Source organism: Pristis pectinata, chromosome 11 (genome assembly GCF_009764475.1).
Source record: "Pristis pectinata isolate sPriPec2 chromosome 11, sPriPec2.1.pri, whole genome shotgun sequence".
NCBI lineage: Eukaryota > Metazoa > Chordata > Chondrichthyes > Rhinopristiformes > Pristidae > Pristis > Pristis pectinata.
Genome location: NC_067415.1, coordinates 84,551,297 through 84,572,341, shown reverse-complemented (window position 1 = coordinate 84,572,341; position 21,045 = coordinate 84,551,297). Strand labels below are relative to the sequence as shown.

The 21,045-nt window shown below is 46.5% G+C and overlaps 1 protein-coding gene across 6 annotated transcripts in view; it reads right to left on the bottom strand.

Moving 5' to 3' along the window:
- farp1 (FERM, RhoGEF (ARHGEF) and pleckstrin domain protein 1 (chondrocyte-derived)) overlaps positions 1-21,045 on the bottom strand; it is a 229,001-nt gene that overhangs the window by 147,312 nt on the left and 60,644 nt on the right. The window contains exon 1 of one of the 6 annotated variants that reach the window (XM_052026783.1): positions 15,278-15,322. The exons of the other annotated variants lie outside the window; for them this stretch is intronic. Coding sequence (XP_051882743.1) covers positions 15,278-15,307 — 30 coding nt within the window. The 5' untranslated portion in view covers positions 15,308-15,322. Of the gene's footprint in view, positions 1-15,277; positions 15,323-21,045 lie in introns of those variants that run through there. 6 annotated transcript variants of the gene reach the window in all.

Genomic DNA, 21,045 nt, shown 5'->3' with positions numbered 1-21,045 from the left:
GGGGACTTGCCGCTAGCTGTTTGGGACGCAAGTGCTGAAATTCCCTCCCTAAACATCACCACCTCTTCTCCAAGATGCTCCTTAATACCTACCCCGTTGACCATCCAATAAAAACACTTGAGTTATGCAGGTGTCACCCGAGGCCGGCATTTATTGCCTACCCCACAAGGCAATGGCGGTGAACCACCGCAGTCCTGCTCCCACAATGGCGTGGCAGGAGGGAGTTCCAGGACTTAGACCCAATGACAATGACGGACCAGTGATATATCAGGACGGTATGTGACTTGGAACATAAAGATGGTGGTGCTGGTCATTATGTGACTCAACATCAATTGGAATTGGTTTATTATTGTCACTTGTACTGAGGTAAAGTGAAAAACTTGTCTTGCATACCGATCATACAGATCAATTCATTACACAGTGCATTGAGGTAGTACAAGGTAAAACAATACAGAATGCAGAATAAAGTGTTACAGTTACAGAGAAAGTGCAGCGCAGGCAGACAATAAGGTACAAGGTCATAACGAGGTAGAATGTGAGGTCAAGAGTCCATCTTATCGTACTAGGGAACCGGTCAATAGTCTTATAGCAGCGAGACAGAAGCTGTCCTTGAGCCTGGTGGTCCGTGCTTTCAGGTTTTTGTATCTTCTGCCCAATGGGAGGGGGAAGAAGAGAAGATGTCCAGAGTGGGTGGGGTTTTTGACTCTGCTGGCTGCTTTACCAAGGCAGCGAGAAGTGTGGACAGAGTCCATGGAGGGGAGGCTGGTTTCCGTGATGTGCTGAGCTGTGTCTACAACTCTCTGCAGTTTCGTGTGGTTTCAGGCAGAGCAGTTGCCGTACCAAGCCGTGATGCATCCAGAAAGGACGTTTTCGATGGTGCATCAATAAAAATTGGTGAGGGTCAAAGGGGACATGCTAAATTTCTTCAGCCTCCTGAGGAAGTAGAATTGCTGGTGAGCTTTCTTGACCATGGCGTCTATGTGGTTCGACCAGGACAGGGTGTTGGTAAAGTTTGTCCAGTAATGAATATGCATCTTCAAATGTACTTTACCTCTTACCGCACTCAATTCTACAGAGGTTTATTAACCCAAAACATTAACCCTGCCTCACCCTTCACAGATGCTGCCTGACCTGTTGAATTTCATGTTTACCACCGTAAGCAGCTCATGTTTTGCTTATATTACCTTAAATAGCTTTTAATACTTTATATTCATGGCTCTAACATTCGAGGCACGCCCTATGGGTGCCTCTGTGAAGCACCCTGCGATGCTTTGCCACATTTCAGTGCTTTATGTGAACACGGCAGTTGTTGTTGCGGACAATGCAGTGCAAGACATCTGACTTGTTAGCTGACAGTACAAAGTACTTAGTGACAGCAGTTTAAGTCACTGCATTTACAGAACTAAGGAAGGAAAAATGTTCCTTGCTCCAAAACTTGTTGCTCAGTATTTGCATGAGGTAATTTGTGTGAGCAAATATCAAAGACACCAGATCGCAGATAAAGAGAGTTATGCCTCAGAACACTGGCACCAATCTCTCAAAATAAAGGCTGCTTTTGGTCTTTAATAAGAGCGAGAAGCCTTTTATGTCGGGTCATGTTAATTCCCTGCTCTGATCTGTCAAAGTACAAAAAACAAACTGTACTGAGGAAATGTTCAGCCACATTCTAATCAAATCCAGGTCTGTAAATAATGAGATGGCTCTATGTTTGCTTCCATTCATACACTGAGTTTTCTTTTTGGAAGCACATTCTGGAGTTTGGGTGCTTTCCTGATATTATTGAAATGCTGAAATAAAATAAATTTTGAGTTGTTCCCCCCACCACTCTAGGTAGCATTTGTCCACAGACTTCTGCACAAACTCCAAGCAAGAAATAATCAGTTTTCCAGCAACTCTTCCATGGAAACCAGCCTCCCCTCCATGGACCCTGTCCACACTTCTCGCTGCCTCGGGAAAGCAGCCAACATAATCAAAGACCCCACCCACCCCAGACATTCTCTCTTCTCCCCTCTCCCATCAGGCAGAGGATTCAAAAGCTTAAAAACACATACCACTAGGCTCAAGGACAGCTTCTACCCCACTGTTAGAAGACTCTTGAACAGACCCCTTGTGAAACAAACATGCACTCTTGATCTACCTCGACCTTATTGTCTACCTACGCTGCACTTTCTCTGTAACTGTAACACTATACTCTGCATTCTGTTATTCCTTTCCCTTGTACTACCTCAATGCACTTATGTTTTGAAATGATCTGTATGGATGGCATGCAACACTAAGCTTCCCACTGTACCTCGGTACATGTGACAAGAATAAAGCAATTCCAACATTTTCTACAGTGACAACCCACAGGTTGCCAGGATGCAGATGTCAGTCGTGAATGTTTCAAAGGTCTCAGACTGATTCATGTGCAACGATCCTCCACTGACTGGTGTGTTCTGTCAAAATTACCCTCTACACTTCTCGCTGCCTCTGTAAAGCAGCCAACATAGTCAAAGACCCCACCCACCCCGGACATTCTCTCTTCTCCCCCCTCCCATCAGGCAGAAAGCCTGAAAGCACGTACCACCAGGCTTAAGGACAGTTTCTATCCCACTGTTATAAGACTATTGAATGGTCCTCTAGTACGATAAGATGGACTCTTGACCTCACAATCTACCTAGTTATGGCCTTTGCACCTTATTATCTGCCTGCACTGCACTCTCTCTGTCACTGTAATGCTTTATTCTGCATTCTGTTATTGTTTTCCCTTGTACTACCTCAATGCACTGATGTGATGAAATGATCTGTACGGATGGCATGCAAAACAAAGTTTTCCATTGTACCTCGGTACATGTGACAATAATAAACCAATTTACCAAGTTGCTGTACTTTCTACTTGCTCTGCCCTTTATGTATACTCTGAGTTCTGAGCAAACTGGCAACTTCCACCTCCAACTTGTTAGCTGATGTACAGTGTACTGACTGACAACACTCTTCTGACAGCATTCATGGAACCAAGATGTTCCTTACACTAATCTTTCATTTAAATTGGTTTAATTTTCTTTAGGAACAATTTTCTGGGTAAAGGAAGAAATGCACATTACAGACTTGTATGGTGCAATATTCATTCAACAGAACAATGTTAGTAAATAAAGAAAAGGAAAATGCTCATGTATATAGAACACCTTTCTATGTTTGGGATGTCCTCAGTGTTTTAAACATATAAGCTGTAGCTCAGAGACACAGGAGACTGCAGATACTGGAAATCTGCAGCAACACACAAAATGCTGGAGGAACTCAGCGGGTCAGGCAGCATCTGTGGAGGGAAATGGACAGTCGGTTTTGGGTCGAGATCCTTTATCAGTCCTGATGTAGGGCCTTGACCCAAAATATCAGCTTTAACTCAGTGGGTTGCACCCTCACCTCTGGATCAGCAGTTGGTGGGCTCAAATCCCACACCAGACACACACGCACAGAAGTCCAGACCGGCAATCTGGAGGTTTTCCAGCATTTGCAGTTTGTTTGGTTTTCATTGTCTACTTGGAGGGGCTACCTATTGATGGAGGCATTAAACATAACCTCCACTTGCCATCTTGAGCAAATGCAAAATATCCCATTATTTTTTTTGAAGAGGGAAAAAGGAGTTCTTAATGTGTAGTCTTCAACCAACATTCTAAAAATTCTGAGGACATGGTGTCTATTTCTGTTTGCACTTTCTGCACTTGTTTCTGGGAGCTTGCTGGATTTCCAGTGTAACAATGGTGATGCACAACAGAAGTATTTCATCAAACAACATGCTGGAGGAACTCATCAGGTCAGGCAGCATCTGTGGGGGGAAATGGACAGTTGACCTTTCGGATCGAGACCCTTCATCTGGACTGAAAGATAGAAGGGAGGTAGCCCCTATAAAATAATTCATGGGTTTGGAAAAAATTCCAGGACATCCTGAAAAAAATGATCAGGACTATAGAAATAAACGGATTATTTTTTTTACTGCACTCTACCAAGTGCAGTCACTGTTAAGATAAGATTTTTTGGTCTGGCAACTGCTCTGCCCAGGACCGCAAGAAACTGCAGAGAGTTGTGGACACAGCCCAGTGCATCACAGAAACCAGCCTCCCCTCCTTGGACTCTGTCTTTACCTCTTGCTGTCTTGGTGAAGCAGCCAGCATAATCAAAGACCCCACCCACCCGGGTCATTCTCTCTCCTCTTCCATCAGGTAGAAGATACAGGAGCCTGAGGGCACGTACCACCAGGCTCAAGGACAGCTTCTACCCCACAGTGATAAGACTATTGAACGGTTCCCTTATATGATGAGATGGACTCTGACCTTACGATCTACTTTGTTGTGACCTTGCACCTTATTGTCTACCTGCACTGCACTTTCTCTGTAACTGTGACACTTTACTCTGTATCCTGTTACTGTTTTTACCTTGTACTACCTCAATGTGCTCTGTACTAACTCAATGTAACTGCACTCTGTAATGAATTGACCTGTACGATCGGTATGCAAGACAGGTTTTTCACTGTACCTCGGTACAAGTGACAGTAATAAACCAATACATGTACATCGAAACACACAGTGAAATGCATCTTTTGCGTAGAGTGTTCTGGGGGCAGCCTGCAAGTGTCGCCAAGCTTCCGGCGCCAACATAGCGTGCCCGCAACTTCCTAACCCGTACGTCTTTGGAATGTGGGAGGAAACTGGAGCACCCGGAGGAAACCCTTGCAGACACGGGGAGAACGTACAAACTCCTTACAGACAGTGGCCGGAATTGAACCCGGGTCTCTGGCGCTGTAATAGTGATATGCTAACCGCTACACTACCATGCCTGCAATATGGGTACAGCACACTCCCACGGACAGCCGATGAAAATGACCTAGAACCTGTTTCAGTACCGCTGCCTGAGCAACAAACGCTGCTCCAGCAGAGAACCTTCTTGCTCTTCAAGTTAATTGCTGCGGGATCTTCTTCAATCACCTCAAGGGCAGGGCAGACCCTCAGTTTAATGTCTCTTCTCAAGGAGGGTATTGCCAACAATGTGGCACCCTCTCAGTCCTGCCCCAGAATGTCAGCCTGGACTTCTGTGCTCGGCTATGCAACCCACAACCTCCTGACCCAGAGCCCAATATGTCACCAGCAAGTCCTTAATGCACGACTGTGTGTTTTGTGTTGTCTCCAACATTCCTGCACAATGTTATTGCCCCGTCATCACTGGACACAACCTTTGTTCTTGAAAAACATGCACAGAAAAACAAGGATAAAAATGAATGCAGATTAGTATCTGCAAAAGCACGCATCACGTGGCAGGGGCACTGCAAAATCCAAACATCCCCTCCACTGTAAAATTAAATTCAGTAGAAAGAAATGGAGCCGATTCTCGTTTTACTTTGCAAGGTGAAAATCTCAAGGATTTCAGAATTTCTGAAACAAATTATCACTGTGAATATTGGACCACTCACAAAGAAATTTGGCACGTTCCCTTTGACACTCACCAACTTTTATCGATACACCATAGAAAGCATCCTGTCTGGATGCATCACGGCTTGGTATGGCAACTGCTCTGCCCAGGAAGGCAAGAAACTGCAGAGAGTTATGGACACAGCTCAGCACATCATGGAAACCAGCCTCCCCTCCATGGACTCTCGCTGCCTTGGTGAAGCAGCCAGCATAATCAAAGACCCCATCCACCCGGGTCATTCTCTCTTCTCCCCTCTCCCATCAGGCAGAAGGTACAGGAGTCTGAGGGCACATACCACCAGGCTCAAGGACAGCTTCTATCCCACTGAGATAAGGACTATTGAACGAGATGGACTCTTGACCTCACAATCTACCTTGTTTGACCTTTCACTTTATTGTCTACCTGCAATGCACTTCCCTGTAGCTGTGACACTTTACTCTGCATTCCGTTATTGTTTTTACCCTGTACTACCTCAATGCACTGTGTAATGAATTGACCTGTACGAACGGTATGCAAGACAATTTCTTCACTGTACCTCGGTACAAGTGACAATAATAAACCAATACCAATCTACATCGGCTCAACTTGCTTTCCCTCTCTCTTGGTTCTGATGAAGGGTCTTCATCCCGAGACGTCAACTTTTCCTCTTTCCACTTTGCTACCTGCCCTGCTGAGGTTTTTTATTTGCATCATCTCTTGGTTAAGTAAGGAACCCATTCTAAAACTCCTGGTCCTCAAAGCCCTCTGTAGTCACACACACACCTCCCCAGGATCTGTCACCCTCTCCGGCCCCACGATCCCCTAATTGAGACTTTCAGACCTTCCCCAAATTTCATCGTTCAGCTAATGGCAACCTTACGAAGGCTTGTGCAATGTGGCAGATGCATCGAACCATCCAGGACCTCAAAAGCTGGGATCAGCAGTCCATCTGCTCAACCCACTGGACTGAGAAAGAAACAAAGTCTCTGGAGGTACAGAATGAAAGAGAGCGCGCGCGAGAGACAGAGCGACAGAGCGAGACAGAGCGAGACAGAGCGAGACAGAGAGACAAAGTGGAAAAAGAAATATGTGAACTTCACTTAAACTTGGAGGACAATTCTCTACCTGAAGGAGTGAGACTGCTCTGCTCTCACTCACTTGGGGGTGGTGGTGGTGTGACCACCCACTGCTCGGGTACCAGAGGAAGACCTTGTGAAGCAAACAACAGGGGACGGGATTTGTAAGTCAACAGAGAAGTCCTGGAGATTTGTGTTTCTTCGGATGAAGCCGGTGAAGACATCAGTGTGCTCAGTTATTGTTGGGAGGAGGATGTACATACGAGGAACAGGCCCTTCGGCCCACAATGTCTGCTGTGCTCTTTCGTGGACAATGAGCAAAGCTAATCATTCTGAACACTGTGTCGAATTAAATTAAATCCCTTCTGCCTGCACATGATCCATACCCCTCCATTCTCTGCATCTTCATGTGTCTGTCTGACATCCTCAAACGCCATTATCGTATCTGCTTCCACCGCTTCCCCCCCCCAACCGACAGCCTATTCCAGACACCCACCACTCTCTGTGTAAAAAAAACCTAACCCACACATCTCCTTTAACCTCCCCCTCATCTTAAATGCATGTCCTCTAGTCATTAACTAAGGTTTCTTTATTAGTCACATGTACATCGAAACACACGGTGAAATGCACCTATGTGTAGAGTGTTCTGGGGGTAGACCGCAAGTGTCACCACGCTTCCGGCGCCAACATAGCATGCCCACAACTTCCTAACCCGTACGTCTTTAGAATTTCTACCGTGGGATAAAGATTTTCAGTCTAAGCCTATCTACGCCTCTCATAATTTTATAAACTTCTATCAGGTCTCCCCTCAGCTTCCAACGCTCCAGGGAAAACAACCCAAGTCTCTCCAACCTCTCCCCACACTGTTGGGAATTACCACTCCTGACCACGTGGGAACGCTCCTTAATATTGGGTCGACAAATCAACAGGCAAAAAAATTAAAAGCATTGGAAAAAGGATGGGTATTGACTTTCTTATAAACATTCCCTTTGGGACAAGACCAGGCTAACACAAAGTAAAAAGAGAATAAGCAAAGTATTTGACAAGAGTGATTGTGCAGGGGTGTTAGGTGTTGTCACAAGGGTCCGAATACTGACCCAGTGCGAATGGGTCATTCAGAGAATGAGGCAGTCTTAGTGAAATGATTCCGTGAATGCGGGCGGCTGTGAATGGAGCACCGTGTAATGAGCAGAACCCCTACCTTCCTCAGGAATGTCACACTTGGGAAGGAAAGGATTCCTGACAAAACAAAGAATGCTTCGATAACACCTTTCACAGCCTCAGAATGTTCAGGGAATGTACAGCAAACTACATCATAGAGAGATACAGCACGGAGACTGGCCCTTCGGCCCATCTAGTCCATGTCAACCATCAACCACCCATTTACAACAATCCCATTTTTTTTATTCTCCCCACATTCTCACCAACTTCCCCCAGATTCTACCCCTCACCCACACACTAGGGGGCACTTTCAGGGGCCAATTCACACATCTTTGCATTGTGGGAGGAAACCGGAGCACCCCGGGGTGGGGAACCCACTTGTTCACAGGGAGACCATGCAAACTCCACGCAGGCAGCAGCGGAGGTCGGGGTTGAACCTGGGTCCCTGGTGCTAAGGCAAGATAAGATAATACATCTTTTGCGTAGAGTGTTCTGGGGGCAGCCCGCAAATGTCGCCATGCTTCAGGCGCCAACATAGCATGCCCACAACTTCCTAACCCGTACGTCTTTGGAATGTGGGAGGAAACCGGAGCACCCGGAGGAAACCGGAGCACCCGGAGGAAACCCATGCAGACACGGGGAGAACGTACAAACTCCTTACAGACGACAGCTAGAACTGAACCCGGGTCTCTGGTGCTGTAAAGCATTACGCTAACTGCTACACTGCCATGGTCTACCAGCTGCCCAGAGTGTCACTCTCCTCAAAAACTACCTGTGTCCAAGCTTTCTGGACACCAACACTAACCTCCCTTTGCATGGCTCAGCTCTATGTTTTGTTTGATTAACTCACCGGGGACATTTGGGAATAATGCAGGTGATCTACGAACACAGGATGTTGTTGTTGTTAAGAGCCTAAACCGCTGCTGACCATAATCCCTGGAGTAATCGCAGCTGACAGCTTCAGAAGCTCTGCTCACGGTGAGACCCGCTGATTTGTTGGCTCAAGATTAGTGTAAAACGACTTAACCTGCCAACCGAACTCCATGCCTTCTTGCTCAGTCCTCGGTGGGGATTTACACAGGGAAACACTGTGAGGTCAGTAACTGCAGGGTGGGTGGGAGCACAGGTTTGAGGGAAAGATTGGAACGAGTTACAGAAAGGGGTTTCCAACCAGAGGTGGTAAAGGTCTGGATACCTCAACCTGAAAGGGGGATGGAGACAGAAACTCTCAGTGCATTTAAAAAGTACCTGAATATTTTCACCTCTGGGCCAAGACATAGGAAGTTTCAGTAGGGTGTTTTGGCATTTTCTCTGTCATTTGCAAATGCAGTTTTTAATCTGTGCAATGAATAATTCTGCCTTCAGCACAGGCTTCTGGTCTGAAGAGTGATAAATGATACAGTGGAATTACACCCCCAGGGTCGGGCCCATTTCATCAACCTCTTCTCTCTGGATTTGGAAAATACATATTGGCAGAGCAGGATCTGATATTTCTTTTGCAAAACACGTGCACACCTTTACTGGAGCAATGGGCAAAAAGTTAGCTGACGAAGTGGTCTACAGAACTGGAGGCTTGTGCGTCAAGTTTAGTACCCCCACGGCGATTCTTCTGATGCTATATTGGTGGTCCCATAGCAGAAGGAGATCACCTCCAGGGAATACTGGGTGCCTCGTTCCTCAGACCCCAAACCATTGGTAATTGGTTTATTATTGTCACATGTACCAAGGTACAGTGAAAAAACTTTGTTTTGCATGCCATCCGTACAGATCATTTCACATTAGTACATCAAGGTAGCACAAGGGAAAACAATAACAGAATGCAGAATGTAGTTTTACAGTTACAGAGAACATGCAGTGCAGGCAGACCATAAGGTGCAAGGCCATAACGAGGTAGATTCTGAGGTCAAGAGTCCATCTTATCGTACTAAGGGACCGTTCAATAGTCTTACAACAGCAAAATAGACCTCTTCCTGGAACCTGCAGAACACAATTCCCACCCCATCTTGTCTCACTGCCAGTTCAGCTAAAACTGACTGGCAAGACCTTGCATGTTGCTCTATAAACAGTCCTTACACTCCCAAGGATAGGTAGTAATTTAACCTCATGCACAGGTAGATAAAAGAAATGACTCCAAAGCTATTTAAAAATTAAATATGTCCTCAGCAATTATCTTTATTGGGACAGAGTTGCGAAGTTGCATTAAACTGGTCTTTATCCATGATGCACCGCAAGGTGGGGTAATCATCAACAGGCTGGGGAAAGTCCACTGGAGCTGTGTATAAATATGTACAAGAGAACTGAGGAGCTCCATCTGAGAAGACCTGAAAGATTTACCAGGATGTTGCCTGGAGTTACAAGGAGAGGTTGCGTAGACTGGGGCCTTATTCCTGGAACATAGAAGATGGAGGGGTGACCTGATAGAGGTATACAAGATCATGAGGGGGATAGTCTTGAAAGCACAGTCTTTTTCCCAGGGGCGGGGTACTAAAAACGAAAGGGCATAGGTTTAAGATCAGAGGTGAGAGATTTAAAAGGGACATCTGGGGCAGCTTTCTTCATGCAAGGGTGGTACATATTTGGAATGAGCTGCCAGAAAACAGTGGTTGAGGCGGCCACATTAGCAACGTTTAAGGGGCTATGACCCAAATGCAGGACAGATGGGACTAGCTCGCTGAGCAACACAGTCGGCATGGACGAGTTGGGCTGAAGGGCCTGTTTCCGTGCTGTATGACTCTATGACTAGGTCGCTTTTTTGTTGGAGGAAGTCCAAAACATTTATCTGATTGAGATCTTTGAGATTATGCAAGAGTGGATGAAGGGTAGATATAGAGCAGATATTCCCTCTTACAGGGGAGTTCAAAACCAGAGGCCATCAATAGAAAATGGTCACTGCTCCCACATATTGAGTGCCACAGTGGCACAGCTGGTAGTGCTGCTGCCTCACAGCTCCAGGGACCCAGGTTCGATCCTCACTCTGGCACTGTCTGTGTGGAGTTTGCACGTTCCCCCCGTGACCACGTGGGTTTCCCCCCGGGTGCTCCGGTTTCCAAAGATGAGCAGGTTGGAAGGTTAATTGGCCGCCGTAAATTGTCCGCCAGCGTGTGGATCGAGGTGGAATCGGGGGTGGGGAAGTTGATGGGAATGTGGGGGCAATAAAATGGGATCAGTGTGAACTCTGTGGGCCAAAGGGCCTGTTCCATGCTGTATGACAAACTCAGAAGAAACATTTCCTGGAGAGCAGAGAGAAGAAGGAACTCACCCGCACAGTGAGAAGTTTGGACAAATACCAGAGATGGGTTTAAGGGGAAGCTGGATGAACACAAGGCAGAGAGAAATAGGAGATGGAGAGGGATGAGAGGGGTCTGGTGTGGAGCAGACAACATTAGCACAGAGCAGATGGACCAAATGGCCTCTTTCTGTGGAGTAAGTACTAAGGAATATTTTGTGTAAAAAAAGATCTAATCCAAACTCCTTTTATTTTTAACTTCCTACCAGATCTAGCAATGTAGGTATAACATGAAAACCTGTCTTTCTGAAGACAGTAACTTGTTAATCATGATCTCTGACACATTGTGATTGACACACTTTAGAACATCCACAAAATTCTCCTTACACCTAATGCGTTCCCTAAAATTGCAGGTTTAACCTCAAAGGACTTCAATATTGAAGTGCAAAGCTCGACTAAAGTGAGCTGAAATAAGCCAGGTATCTAGGCAACAAGCTTTTATAATTGGGAAATAAGTCAGGAGGCAGACCAAAGTGGGAAATCTTGATTCAATATTCATGAGATTCTCACACCTGCCAGCGCAATCCGTCCCTCCAAAGGATGCAAAAATAGTCAGACCAATAACATAAATATTAGTGACGTGGTGATCTGCTTCTCTTCCAAGAAGCAACTCCCAAATGTTTCAAACAAATTGCATCACCTTAAATGACTACAAATTATTAAAAGCCTTCCTCAAACTGCGATTCAGCAGAAATTGTAACTCTGCAAAATTCAGCTTATGCCACAGCTTTAGTCTTGGCCGACAACACCAGCTGCCTACTCCCTCGCACTCTTTCCCCTCTGCGCTAACACCCAGTCCAGAGAGGGGGTGGAAGAGGGTAAGGAAGGACTAACCAACTAGAGTGGAGCTGATTGGTCAGTTTCCCATGTTAAACAAACGTGGTGAGCATGCCACAAAGTGACAGAGGTTGATTTTGTGTTTAACTACCTCCACTCACTGCGTTTCCCCAGAGAACAGATCCTGCTGTTGTTGGAGAAGCTGCTGCCATTTGCCCTCCCCATCTTTGGGCAAGACTGTTTCCTGGGGAGATGGACATTGTTTAGACCCAAGTCATAGACCCAACCCCAACTCAAACAGTTGACAAATGTTCTGTTTATTTCACAGAGTATTCAGATACTGTGCCTCTTAATTCTGTTATCATTCTTGTAAATCATTTCTGCACCTTTTACTGGTGTCTTCAGAGGGAAAAGATTCAAGGATGTTCCCAAACCTTCGGGCTAGGGGAGGGAGAAAATGCAATGTCCCCTTTAACTCCTGGAATCCTGAGTCATGATCGCTCACCACGAGTACATGAATTGGGAGCACAACAAAAACTGAGGAAAGGGCAGACCAACTCCAACCTACTGCCCCAGAAGTGGCCCACCTTCTGATATAAATGGGGATCAGAACTGCGTCACAATGCAGTCCAACCAAGGTTCATCCCCAGTTTAATGCAACCCGTTTCTTCATAAATGATCCCCAATTCCACGTGCAGAATCCCAACTCCACAACAAAGAGGAGAAGCACCAAGCCTGCCGTCTTTATCCCCCCTCAATCCCAATGCTGTCAGTCATCAAAGGAAAGTTCATGGGGAGGGATTGGATAGGCTGGCTCACTTTCCCAGGAAAGAAAGGGACAAGCTGTTAGAAGAGTATAAAATTATAAAAGAATATAAAAAGAGGCATAGATAGGGTAGATCGTCAAAATCTTGTTCCCCTGGTTTGGGTGTTGAAGACAAGAGAGCATAGGTTTAAGGGGAGCTGGGGGGTAAGTTTCCTTCGAGAGTGGTTGACATCTGGAACTCACTACCAGAGGTGGTGGAAGCAGATGCAATCACTATGTTTAGGAAGCATTTAGACAGACACTTCAATAGGCAAGGCATAGAAGGATACGGACCTAATGTGGGCAAATGGGATTAGTGTAGGTGGGCAGAAAGGTTGGCATGGACATGGTGGGCCGAAGGGCCTGTTTCTGCGCTGTGCGACTCTGTAACACTATGAAAAATAAGAAATTTGTTTAAACTGTGAAAGGAGAGCTCTGGCGAGAGATTTGTTAATGTTCCCCCTGAGAATCTACGGAAGTGCCATCTTTCAGATCCCAACTGTCCTCTCATGTGGGCATAAAAGATCAGATGGTATTATCCGAGTAAGATCAAGAGGTTCTTCTCAGGGGGTCTTGGCTAACGTTCAACTCCCAGCCAACATTCTCCCCACCATCGAGGACATCTTCAAGAGGCGGTGCCTCAAGAAGGGTCCATCACTAAGGACCCTCAGCACCGAGGACATGCCCTCTTCTCGTTACTACCATCGGGGAGGAGGTACAGGAGCCTGAAGACCCACACTCAACAATTCAGGAACAGCTTCTTCTCCTCCACCATCAGATTTCTGAACGGTCCATGAACACTACCTCGTTATTTCCCTTTTGCACTATTTATTTATTTTTGTAACTTAGAATAATTTTTATGTCTTGCACTGTACGGCTGCCGCAAAACAACACATTTCACAACATATGTCAGTGATAATAAACCTGATTCTGATTCTGAGCTGCACAACTCTATGTCTATGAAAAATAATTCCAGTCCCTTTGCAAAACCACAACTCTGGCTGGATTTCTGCTCTAAACCAGGGGGAAACTGCAAATACTTTTCAATCTGGGTATCCAAGCAACTGTGGCCAGTGATCGTACAAAGTCAGAGTGATCATCCGATTCTGGTTCAACCACTGTGGGAGATACTGGACAAATGGATCAACACTCAGAGGTCAGATCTAAGGAACATCTTACGTTGGGGCTGGCTGCAGGTGGTGAGGGAGACACACAACAGGCCAGGACAGTAAGTAAAATGGTGGGGATTCCAAAGGCCAGTGTCTCGCAAACTGAAGGCACGGCCATTGATGATGTAGCAGAGGAGGCTTGGAGAGACACAGAAGGGTTAGAAAGGAAAGGGCATCTGAGATTAGAGGGAAAATAAATGGGGGAATGGGATTGCTCTGAGAGCCAGTATGGACTCAGTGGACCAAATGGCCTCATTTCTATCGTGTGAGAGAATTAGGAAGGCTGAGGATCGAAAAGAAGTTGTTACCAGGAGCACGGCGGGTGACAGACAATTGGAGCCTGGTGCGAGGCAAGTGACGGACAGAGTCTCCAATGTACATCAACGCTCTGCAGAGAGCAAGAGTTGGAACAATGGTTGCACGGGAAAATCCCAGGGAGATTGATGGAGCCCTGAACGGTGTTGACAGGTTGAAGAGAAGCAGTTGGAGGGAAGTAGATGTTCTGCTCTTGCCTATAAACCTGATTAAAATAAATGTCCTGGTTGACGGACTGGTTTCACACATCACTGCTGCTGGGATCGTCTGCCCCAGGCAACACTGGATGCCAAAAACTCAAAACCACGCCTGCAAAATTATTCCGTTCAATTCCCTTCTCTCCTAAAACCGACTCGTATTTTTATAGCACCCGAAGTCCCCAGGTCCTCATGAACCACCGACATAATGCAGCCAGTGTTGTATACCAGGAAATGTGGCGGCAAATGTACACAGCAAGATCCCACCAACACCCAATGTCTCCATCTCTTCCGTTATGGTCACTTTAGCATTTCTTTTTGCATGACCTCAGTTTGCACTGCAGTACTTTGCCACCATTTTGTAGTTTTGCGCTTGTTGTGGTATCTATTGTTCTATTCATTATTACCCCATGTACACTGTTTACTCTGTGAGCTTCACGCGAGTGAACCCTGGTGTATGTGACAATAAACTAATCTGAAACTGACTTGAATAACTCTTTTTTCACGTTGACCCCGAGATGCACATTGGCCCTGGGCACGGGGGAAGTTCACCAGCGATCCAGTGTCCATCCAAAATGGAGCTTTGGGTCAGTATCCCATCTGAAAGATGGGGCCTTCGAGAGTGCTGCACTTTCCCAGCACTGCACCGAGTGTAGACGAGAGAGTCTGCAGATGCCGGAATCTGGGGCAACACACGAAATGCTGGAGGAACTCAGCAGGTCAGGCAGCATCTGTGGAGGGAGATGTGCAGTCGACGTTTCGGGTCTCTTGCTCCAACACTTCTGTCCACCTTTCATACTGGTTATCTCCCCTCTACTCCTTCAGCCCAGATGAAGGGTCTTGACCGGAAACGTCGACTGTCCACTTCCCTCCAGATGCTGCCTGACCTGCTGAGCATTTAGAGTCATAGATTCATAGCGTTTCACAGCATGCAAACAGGCCCTTCGGCCCATCTCGTCCATACTGACCAAGTTGCCCACCTGAGCTAGTCCCATTTGGCCCATATCCCTCCAAACCTTTCCTATCCATGTATCTGTCCAAATGCCTTTTAAAATCATAATTCTCGTCACCTGAAACATCAACTGTCCGTTTCCCTCCATAACTGCTGCCTGACCCGCTGAGCTCCTCCAACGCTTTGTGTGTTCCTGCACCAAGTGTGTCACCCTGGATGTTGTTCTCGGGCCTCTGGAGTGAGGACTTGAGCCTCCCTAGGAGCATCAATGCTCAGTGATCACCATCTCTCGGCGGGCCGGTCCTGGAGGTGTTGCTAACCCCTTGGGCGAATCACAAACTGGTTAGGCCAGAAAGCTTTGTTGACATTTCCTTACAACTCTATTGGAGTATTCAAAAGGCAGGTATAAGGTTCAGCGGAGGGCTGTGGGGAATGAAAGCTCTCTGAACCCTGCACCAATAAAACGTCTCGATCTCTGGCAGCTTCTCGGGAAGCAAATTCCTTTGAAGTGAAATGCAATCCAACAGCGATGAAGTGTGGCTTCTTTGTTCTGGGGCTGCAGCCAATGCTGCTGAGTGTGGAAGGGTGGGGGGTTGGGGGGAGGGGAAGCAGAGGGCCAGTGCAGCAGATCAGTGCTCAGACAGACCAGGAATCTCGATCCTAACCACACAAAACCCAACTCCAACCATCCAGAGGTTGCCCACGGGGGTCATCGGAAATGACACACTTTTTATTTTTACAAAAATAACCGCTCACCTGAGCGAAACGGACTTGCTGTCAAAGCCAGCTTAAAGCTTCTAATGGGTGCCAAAGGTCAGACTCCCTTGAAGAGCAATAAAGTCATGCTTTGAAGTGTTAGTTGAAAGAAACCGGACGAGACCCATGCTTCGGTGGCACAGGAGAAACTCGTTCAGTATTAATGGGTCCTTGCAATGATATGCAGTCAGTTCAAAGAAATTAGTTTAAAATTCCAACACTCTGCAGAATAAGTTAAGGTAACAAAGATGAAACATTTAAATACCACCTTTCAATCCCCTTTAAGGAAATTCCAAAGGGCATTACAGCCCATGTTGTATTCCTGATGAGCAGTCACTGTTACAGTGTAGCAGTCATTGCACAGCAAGCTCCCAAAGACCCGACGAGGACATTAGAGGCGCAGAGCAAGTTCTTGGCCACCTCCAACGAGAAAATGTCCTCCAACTTCCTTTCATATTTAACATGGTTACCACCGCCGCGTCCCCAACTGTCTACACTATGGGGAGGTCACATTGACCAGAAACTCAATTAGACCAGCCACATAAATACAGTGGCTGAAGAGCAGGTCAGAGAGTGGGTATCCTGCAATGAGGAAGGATGTGTTAGCCCTGGAGAGGGTCCAGAGGAGGTTCACAAGAAGGAGGCTTAACGTATGAGGAGCGTTTGATGTCTCTGGGCCTGTACTCGCTGGTGTTCAGCAAAATGGAGGTTGGGGGGGTGGTCCTCATTGAAACCTACCAAATACCAAAGGGCCTGGATAGAGTGGACGTGGAGAGGATGTTTCCAGTAGTTGGAGAGTCCGGGATCCGAGGGCACAGCCTCAGAATAAAGGGACGTCTCTTTAAAACTGAGGTGAGGAGGAATTTCTTCAGCCAGAGGGCGGTGAATCTGTGGAATTCGTTGCCACAGACGGCTGTGGAGGCCAAGTCATCGGGTCTGTTTAAGGCAGAGGTTGATAGGTTCTTGATTGGTAAGGGGGTTAAGGGTTACTGGGAGAAGGCAGGAGAACGGGGTTGAAGAAAAAAATCAGCCATGACTGAATGGTGAAGCAGACTCGATGGGCCAAATGGCCTTATCCTGCTCCCATACCTTGTGGCCTTATGGTCTTCTCCATCCTGAGGACGCAGCCTCTCAGCACCCACCCGGCCAAACCCTCTTTCACTTTCCATTGAGATCACCTCTCGTTCTGCTGAATCACAAGGATTACAAACCAAGCCATCGCAATCCCTCCCCTTGCCAGGAGTTAATGCAGTACTGTCTCCAAGTACATCCCTGAGTAAAAAAAACACAAAAACTGCTCTCCTGGTAAGAACTCACCAAAGCCCTATATCATTGCATCAAAATTTGTTCCCCAAACCCCACTGTGATAAGGCTAACATCCCTCCTTCAGGTTCAAGGTCAAGTTTATTTTCATGGGCATACATACCCAGGGTATAAACACCATGAAAATTAGCTTCTTGCAGCAGCAGCACAGTACATTACAGACATAAACCATGAATTAGTAGGGTCTCTGGGAGTATTGAGGAAAGAAGGAGCACACACCGTACAGGTCCATAGATCCTTGAAGGTGGCAACACAAGAAGATCACGTTCTGAGGAAGGCAGATGGGATTCTGGCCCTCACTGGTCGGGGCACTGAATACTGAAGTATTCCTACTTGCTTGAGGTTCCTGCATGTTAACATTTTGCAAGGACCTCAACGTCCCACCGAACAGCAATATTTACAAGTGTCTCACTTCTTACTAAATGTTCTACTTTTTCCGTTTTCATTCTTGCTGGTATTTCAATCTAACACCGCTCTCCTGTCCAACCACATCCCTTTAGCTGTCTCACTGTCCCACATGCTATTGGACTTGCTTTGCAATGGAAACATGTTCAAGTCTCCAATTATTGCAAGGGTCGCTGTCCGTCTCATTGACCACACGAGACCATTATAATCTGCCAATTTCTGAGATTAACAGGAAGGATATGCACTAAAGCAGAATTAAACCAGACTCAAATTAGCCACAGAAAACCTGTGTCTCATTACATCAATCCTACCTTCTGTGTTTTGATCGAGCAAACCTGCCCTTAGGAAATGAGGAGCTATTTTCTGGCATCTCTCCGCGGTAGTAAATGTCTAAGTGACAGATCAGAAATGTGTTAACTGAATTGTGCAGAACCAGATGCACATACTGTAAACACACATCTGCGTCTGCTGCCACAGATACTTTGGTTCTTTGACAGCAGAGTAATAAGGATGTGCAGTGGTCTAAAGAGGCTCCTGTCTCACAACATCTCAACTTTAAAATTCTTGCTTTCCAATTCCTTCATGGTCACATCCCTCTCTATCTCTGATCTTCTGCCTAGAGTGATAGGTACAGCAAGGAACAGGCCCATCAAACTCCCATCTAATCCTACCCTGACCCATTTATACACTGCACATTCCGATCAAATCCCTCCTAGATTCTACCTCTCACCTACACACTAGAAGCAATTTATTAGGAGCCAATTAATCTGCCAACCTACTCATCATTGGGATATGAGAGGGAACCAGAGCACCCAGAGGAAACCCACACTGTCACAGGGAGAACGTACAAACTCCACACAGGCAACATCCGATGTCAGAATCGAACCCGGGTCACTAGAGCTCTGAGGCAGCTGTGCCACCCATAAGTTATAGAGTCACAGAACAGGGAAATAGGCCCTTCGGCCCATCATGTCCATGCCAGCCATAATGTACCTACCTATACTAATCCCATTTACCAGCACTTGGTCCTAAGCCTTCTTTTGCACTGGACACCGTGGATGCTGCCTGACCTGCTGAGTTCCTCCAGCACTTTTTGTGTATTGCTCCAGATTCCAGCATCTGCAGAATTTCTTGTGTCTACATAAGCCTCCAAGCAGCTGCAGTCTCCTGCGTCTCCATTGCCAATTTGTAGTTTGTTTTATTTTCAAGATTTAATCTAAACTTACTAGACTTGTTACAGTACAAGTCAGAGTTTATTGTCATATGCACAGGCACGGTAGTGCAGTCGTTAGCATAATGCTACCACAGCACCAGCGACTCGGGTTCAATTCCGGCCACTGTCTGTAAGGAGTTTGTACGTTCTCCCCGTGTCTGCGTGGGTTTCCTCCGGGTGCTCCGGTTTCCTCCCACATTCCAAAGACGTGCAGGTTAGGAAGTTGTGAGCAAGCTATGTTGGCGCCGGAAGTGTGGCGACACTTGCGGGCTGTCCCCCAGAACACTCTACGCAAAAGATGCATTTCACTGTGTGTTTCAATGTATATGTGACTAATAAAGATACCTTAACTTCCAGATCTCTGAGTTTCTCCATATTTCTTGACCATCCCTGAATTTGATTGCTCCCCTACTGGCATGTCTTCAGCTGCCTTGGACCTGAGCATTGGACTCCCCTCGCCAAATCCCTCCGCCTCTCTGTCCTCTTTAAAGCACGTGTCCTTGACCAAGCTTTAGGTCACCTCACTCCCATGCCCAGTACCCTGCATGGATCAGTGTCAAATTCTTTCAGATGGAGCAACACACCTTTACCTGAGGTATTGCATTTTGTGAAGTCAAACCAGGGCAGGACTTTCACAGTGAATGGTAGGGGCCCTGGGAGTGTTGTAGAACAGATGGACCTAGAAGTGCAAGTACATGGTCCCCTGAATGTGGCATCACAGGTAGAGTGGGTGATGAAAAAGGTGTTTGGCACACTGGCCTTCAGGGCATCGAGTATAGGAGCTGGGACATTACATTGCAGTTGTATAAGATGTTGGTGAGGCCGCACTTGGAGGACTGTGTACAGATTTGGTCACTCTGTTATCAGAAAGACGTCATTAAGCTGGAAAGAGTGCAAAGAACATTTACAAGGACGTTGCCAGGACTCGAGGGCCTGAGTTATAGGGAGAGGTGGGGCAGGCTAGGACTTTATTCCTTGGAGCGTAGGAGACTACCTTATGGAGGTGCATAAAATCATGAGGGGCATAGATAGGGTGAATGCAGACAGTCTTTTTCTCAGAGTTGGGGAATCATGAACTAGAAGGCATAGGTTTAAGGTCAGAGAGGAGAAAGATTTAAAAGGGACCCGAGGGGCAATATTTTCACACAGAAGGTGGTATATATGTGGAATGGGCTGCCAGAGGAAGTGGTTGAGGCAGGTACATTAATAACATTTAAAAGACATTTGGCCAGGTACATGGATAGGAAAGGTTTAGAGGGATATGGGCCAAATGTGGGCAAATGGGACTAGCTTAGATGGGCATCTTGGCCAGCATGGATGAGTTGGGCCGAAGGGCCCGTTTCTGTGCTGTGTTACTCTATGACCTGCATTGAAAGGCGCTAGATAAATGTAAGTTGCTGTTGCAGTAAGACAGATCTGTCTTCTAGAATCTTCTTTACCAAGGGAAATGCTTAAAGAAATGGCGAAACCTTTCTTCAGTGAAAGTCCTCCTGCCTTCGACCTTCACTCTCTTTCTCTCCCCTATTTGCAAACCAACACTTGTAGATTTTTCTCTCAGGTTCAATTTGTTTTGTACTTAATTACATCTTTTCAAGCAACCTCCACCCAGTGTTATGCACCACGCCTTACAAACACATCCCTTAAAACCTTCGTAATATTGTTGCATCGAAGAACTCTAGAAGGAGCAAGGGTATTCATTCATACCCTTGAACCTGTTGCTCCACTCAAGATGATGATGGCTGTTCCCCTACTTCAAGGCCACTATCTTTTCATCCTCTCCTCCAGAGAGTGAGGGGGAGTGGTGGGGGGGGGGGGTGGGGGGGTAGTCTTGGCAAAAGGTGGAAGCAGTGGACAACTAATCCCGCCTCATAACAATGCAAAACAATCTATAAAAGGATTTTATTTTGGAAAAGAAACAGTCAAGAATCAGACAACTGGGTCAAACCAATGCTCATTTTCCAATTGGTGCAGGATATTGTGGTTTGACCAACGGCAGGGTGAGGGAGGGGTGACTGAGGACGTCACATGCTGGCCTTCACATGTCCACTTCCAAACACGACCAGCGGTAAATCTCAAATCCATGACCAATTCTCTGATCCGTGATCCTCTCTGTGGAAGGGACAACCTCCCAAAATCCACCCCAACTCCTAGATCCCCCAAAAAATCCAAAGCCAAAATATAAAAAAGGA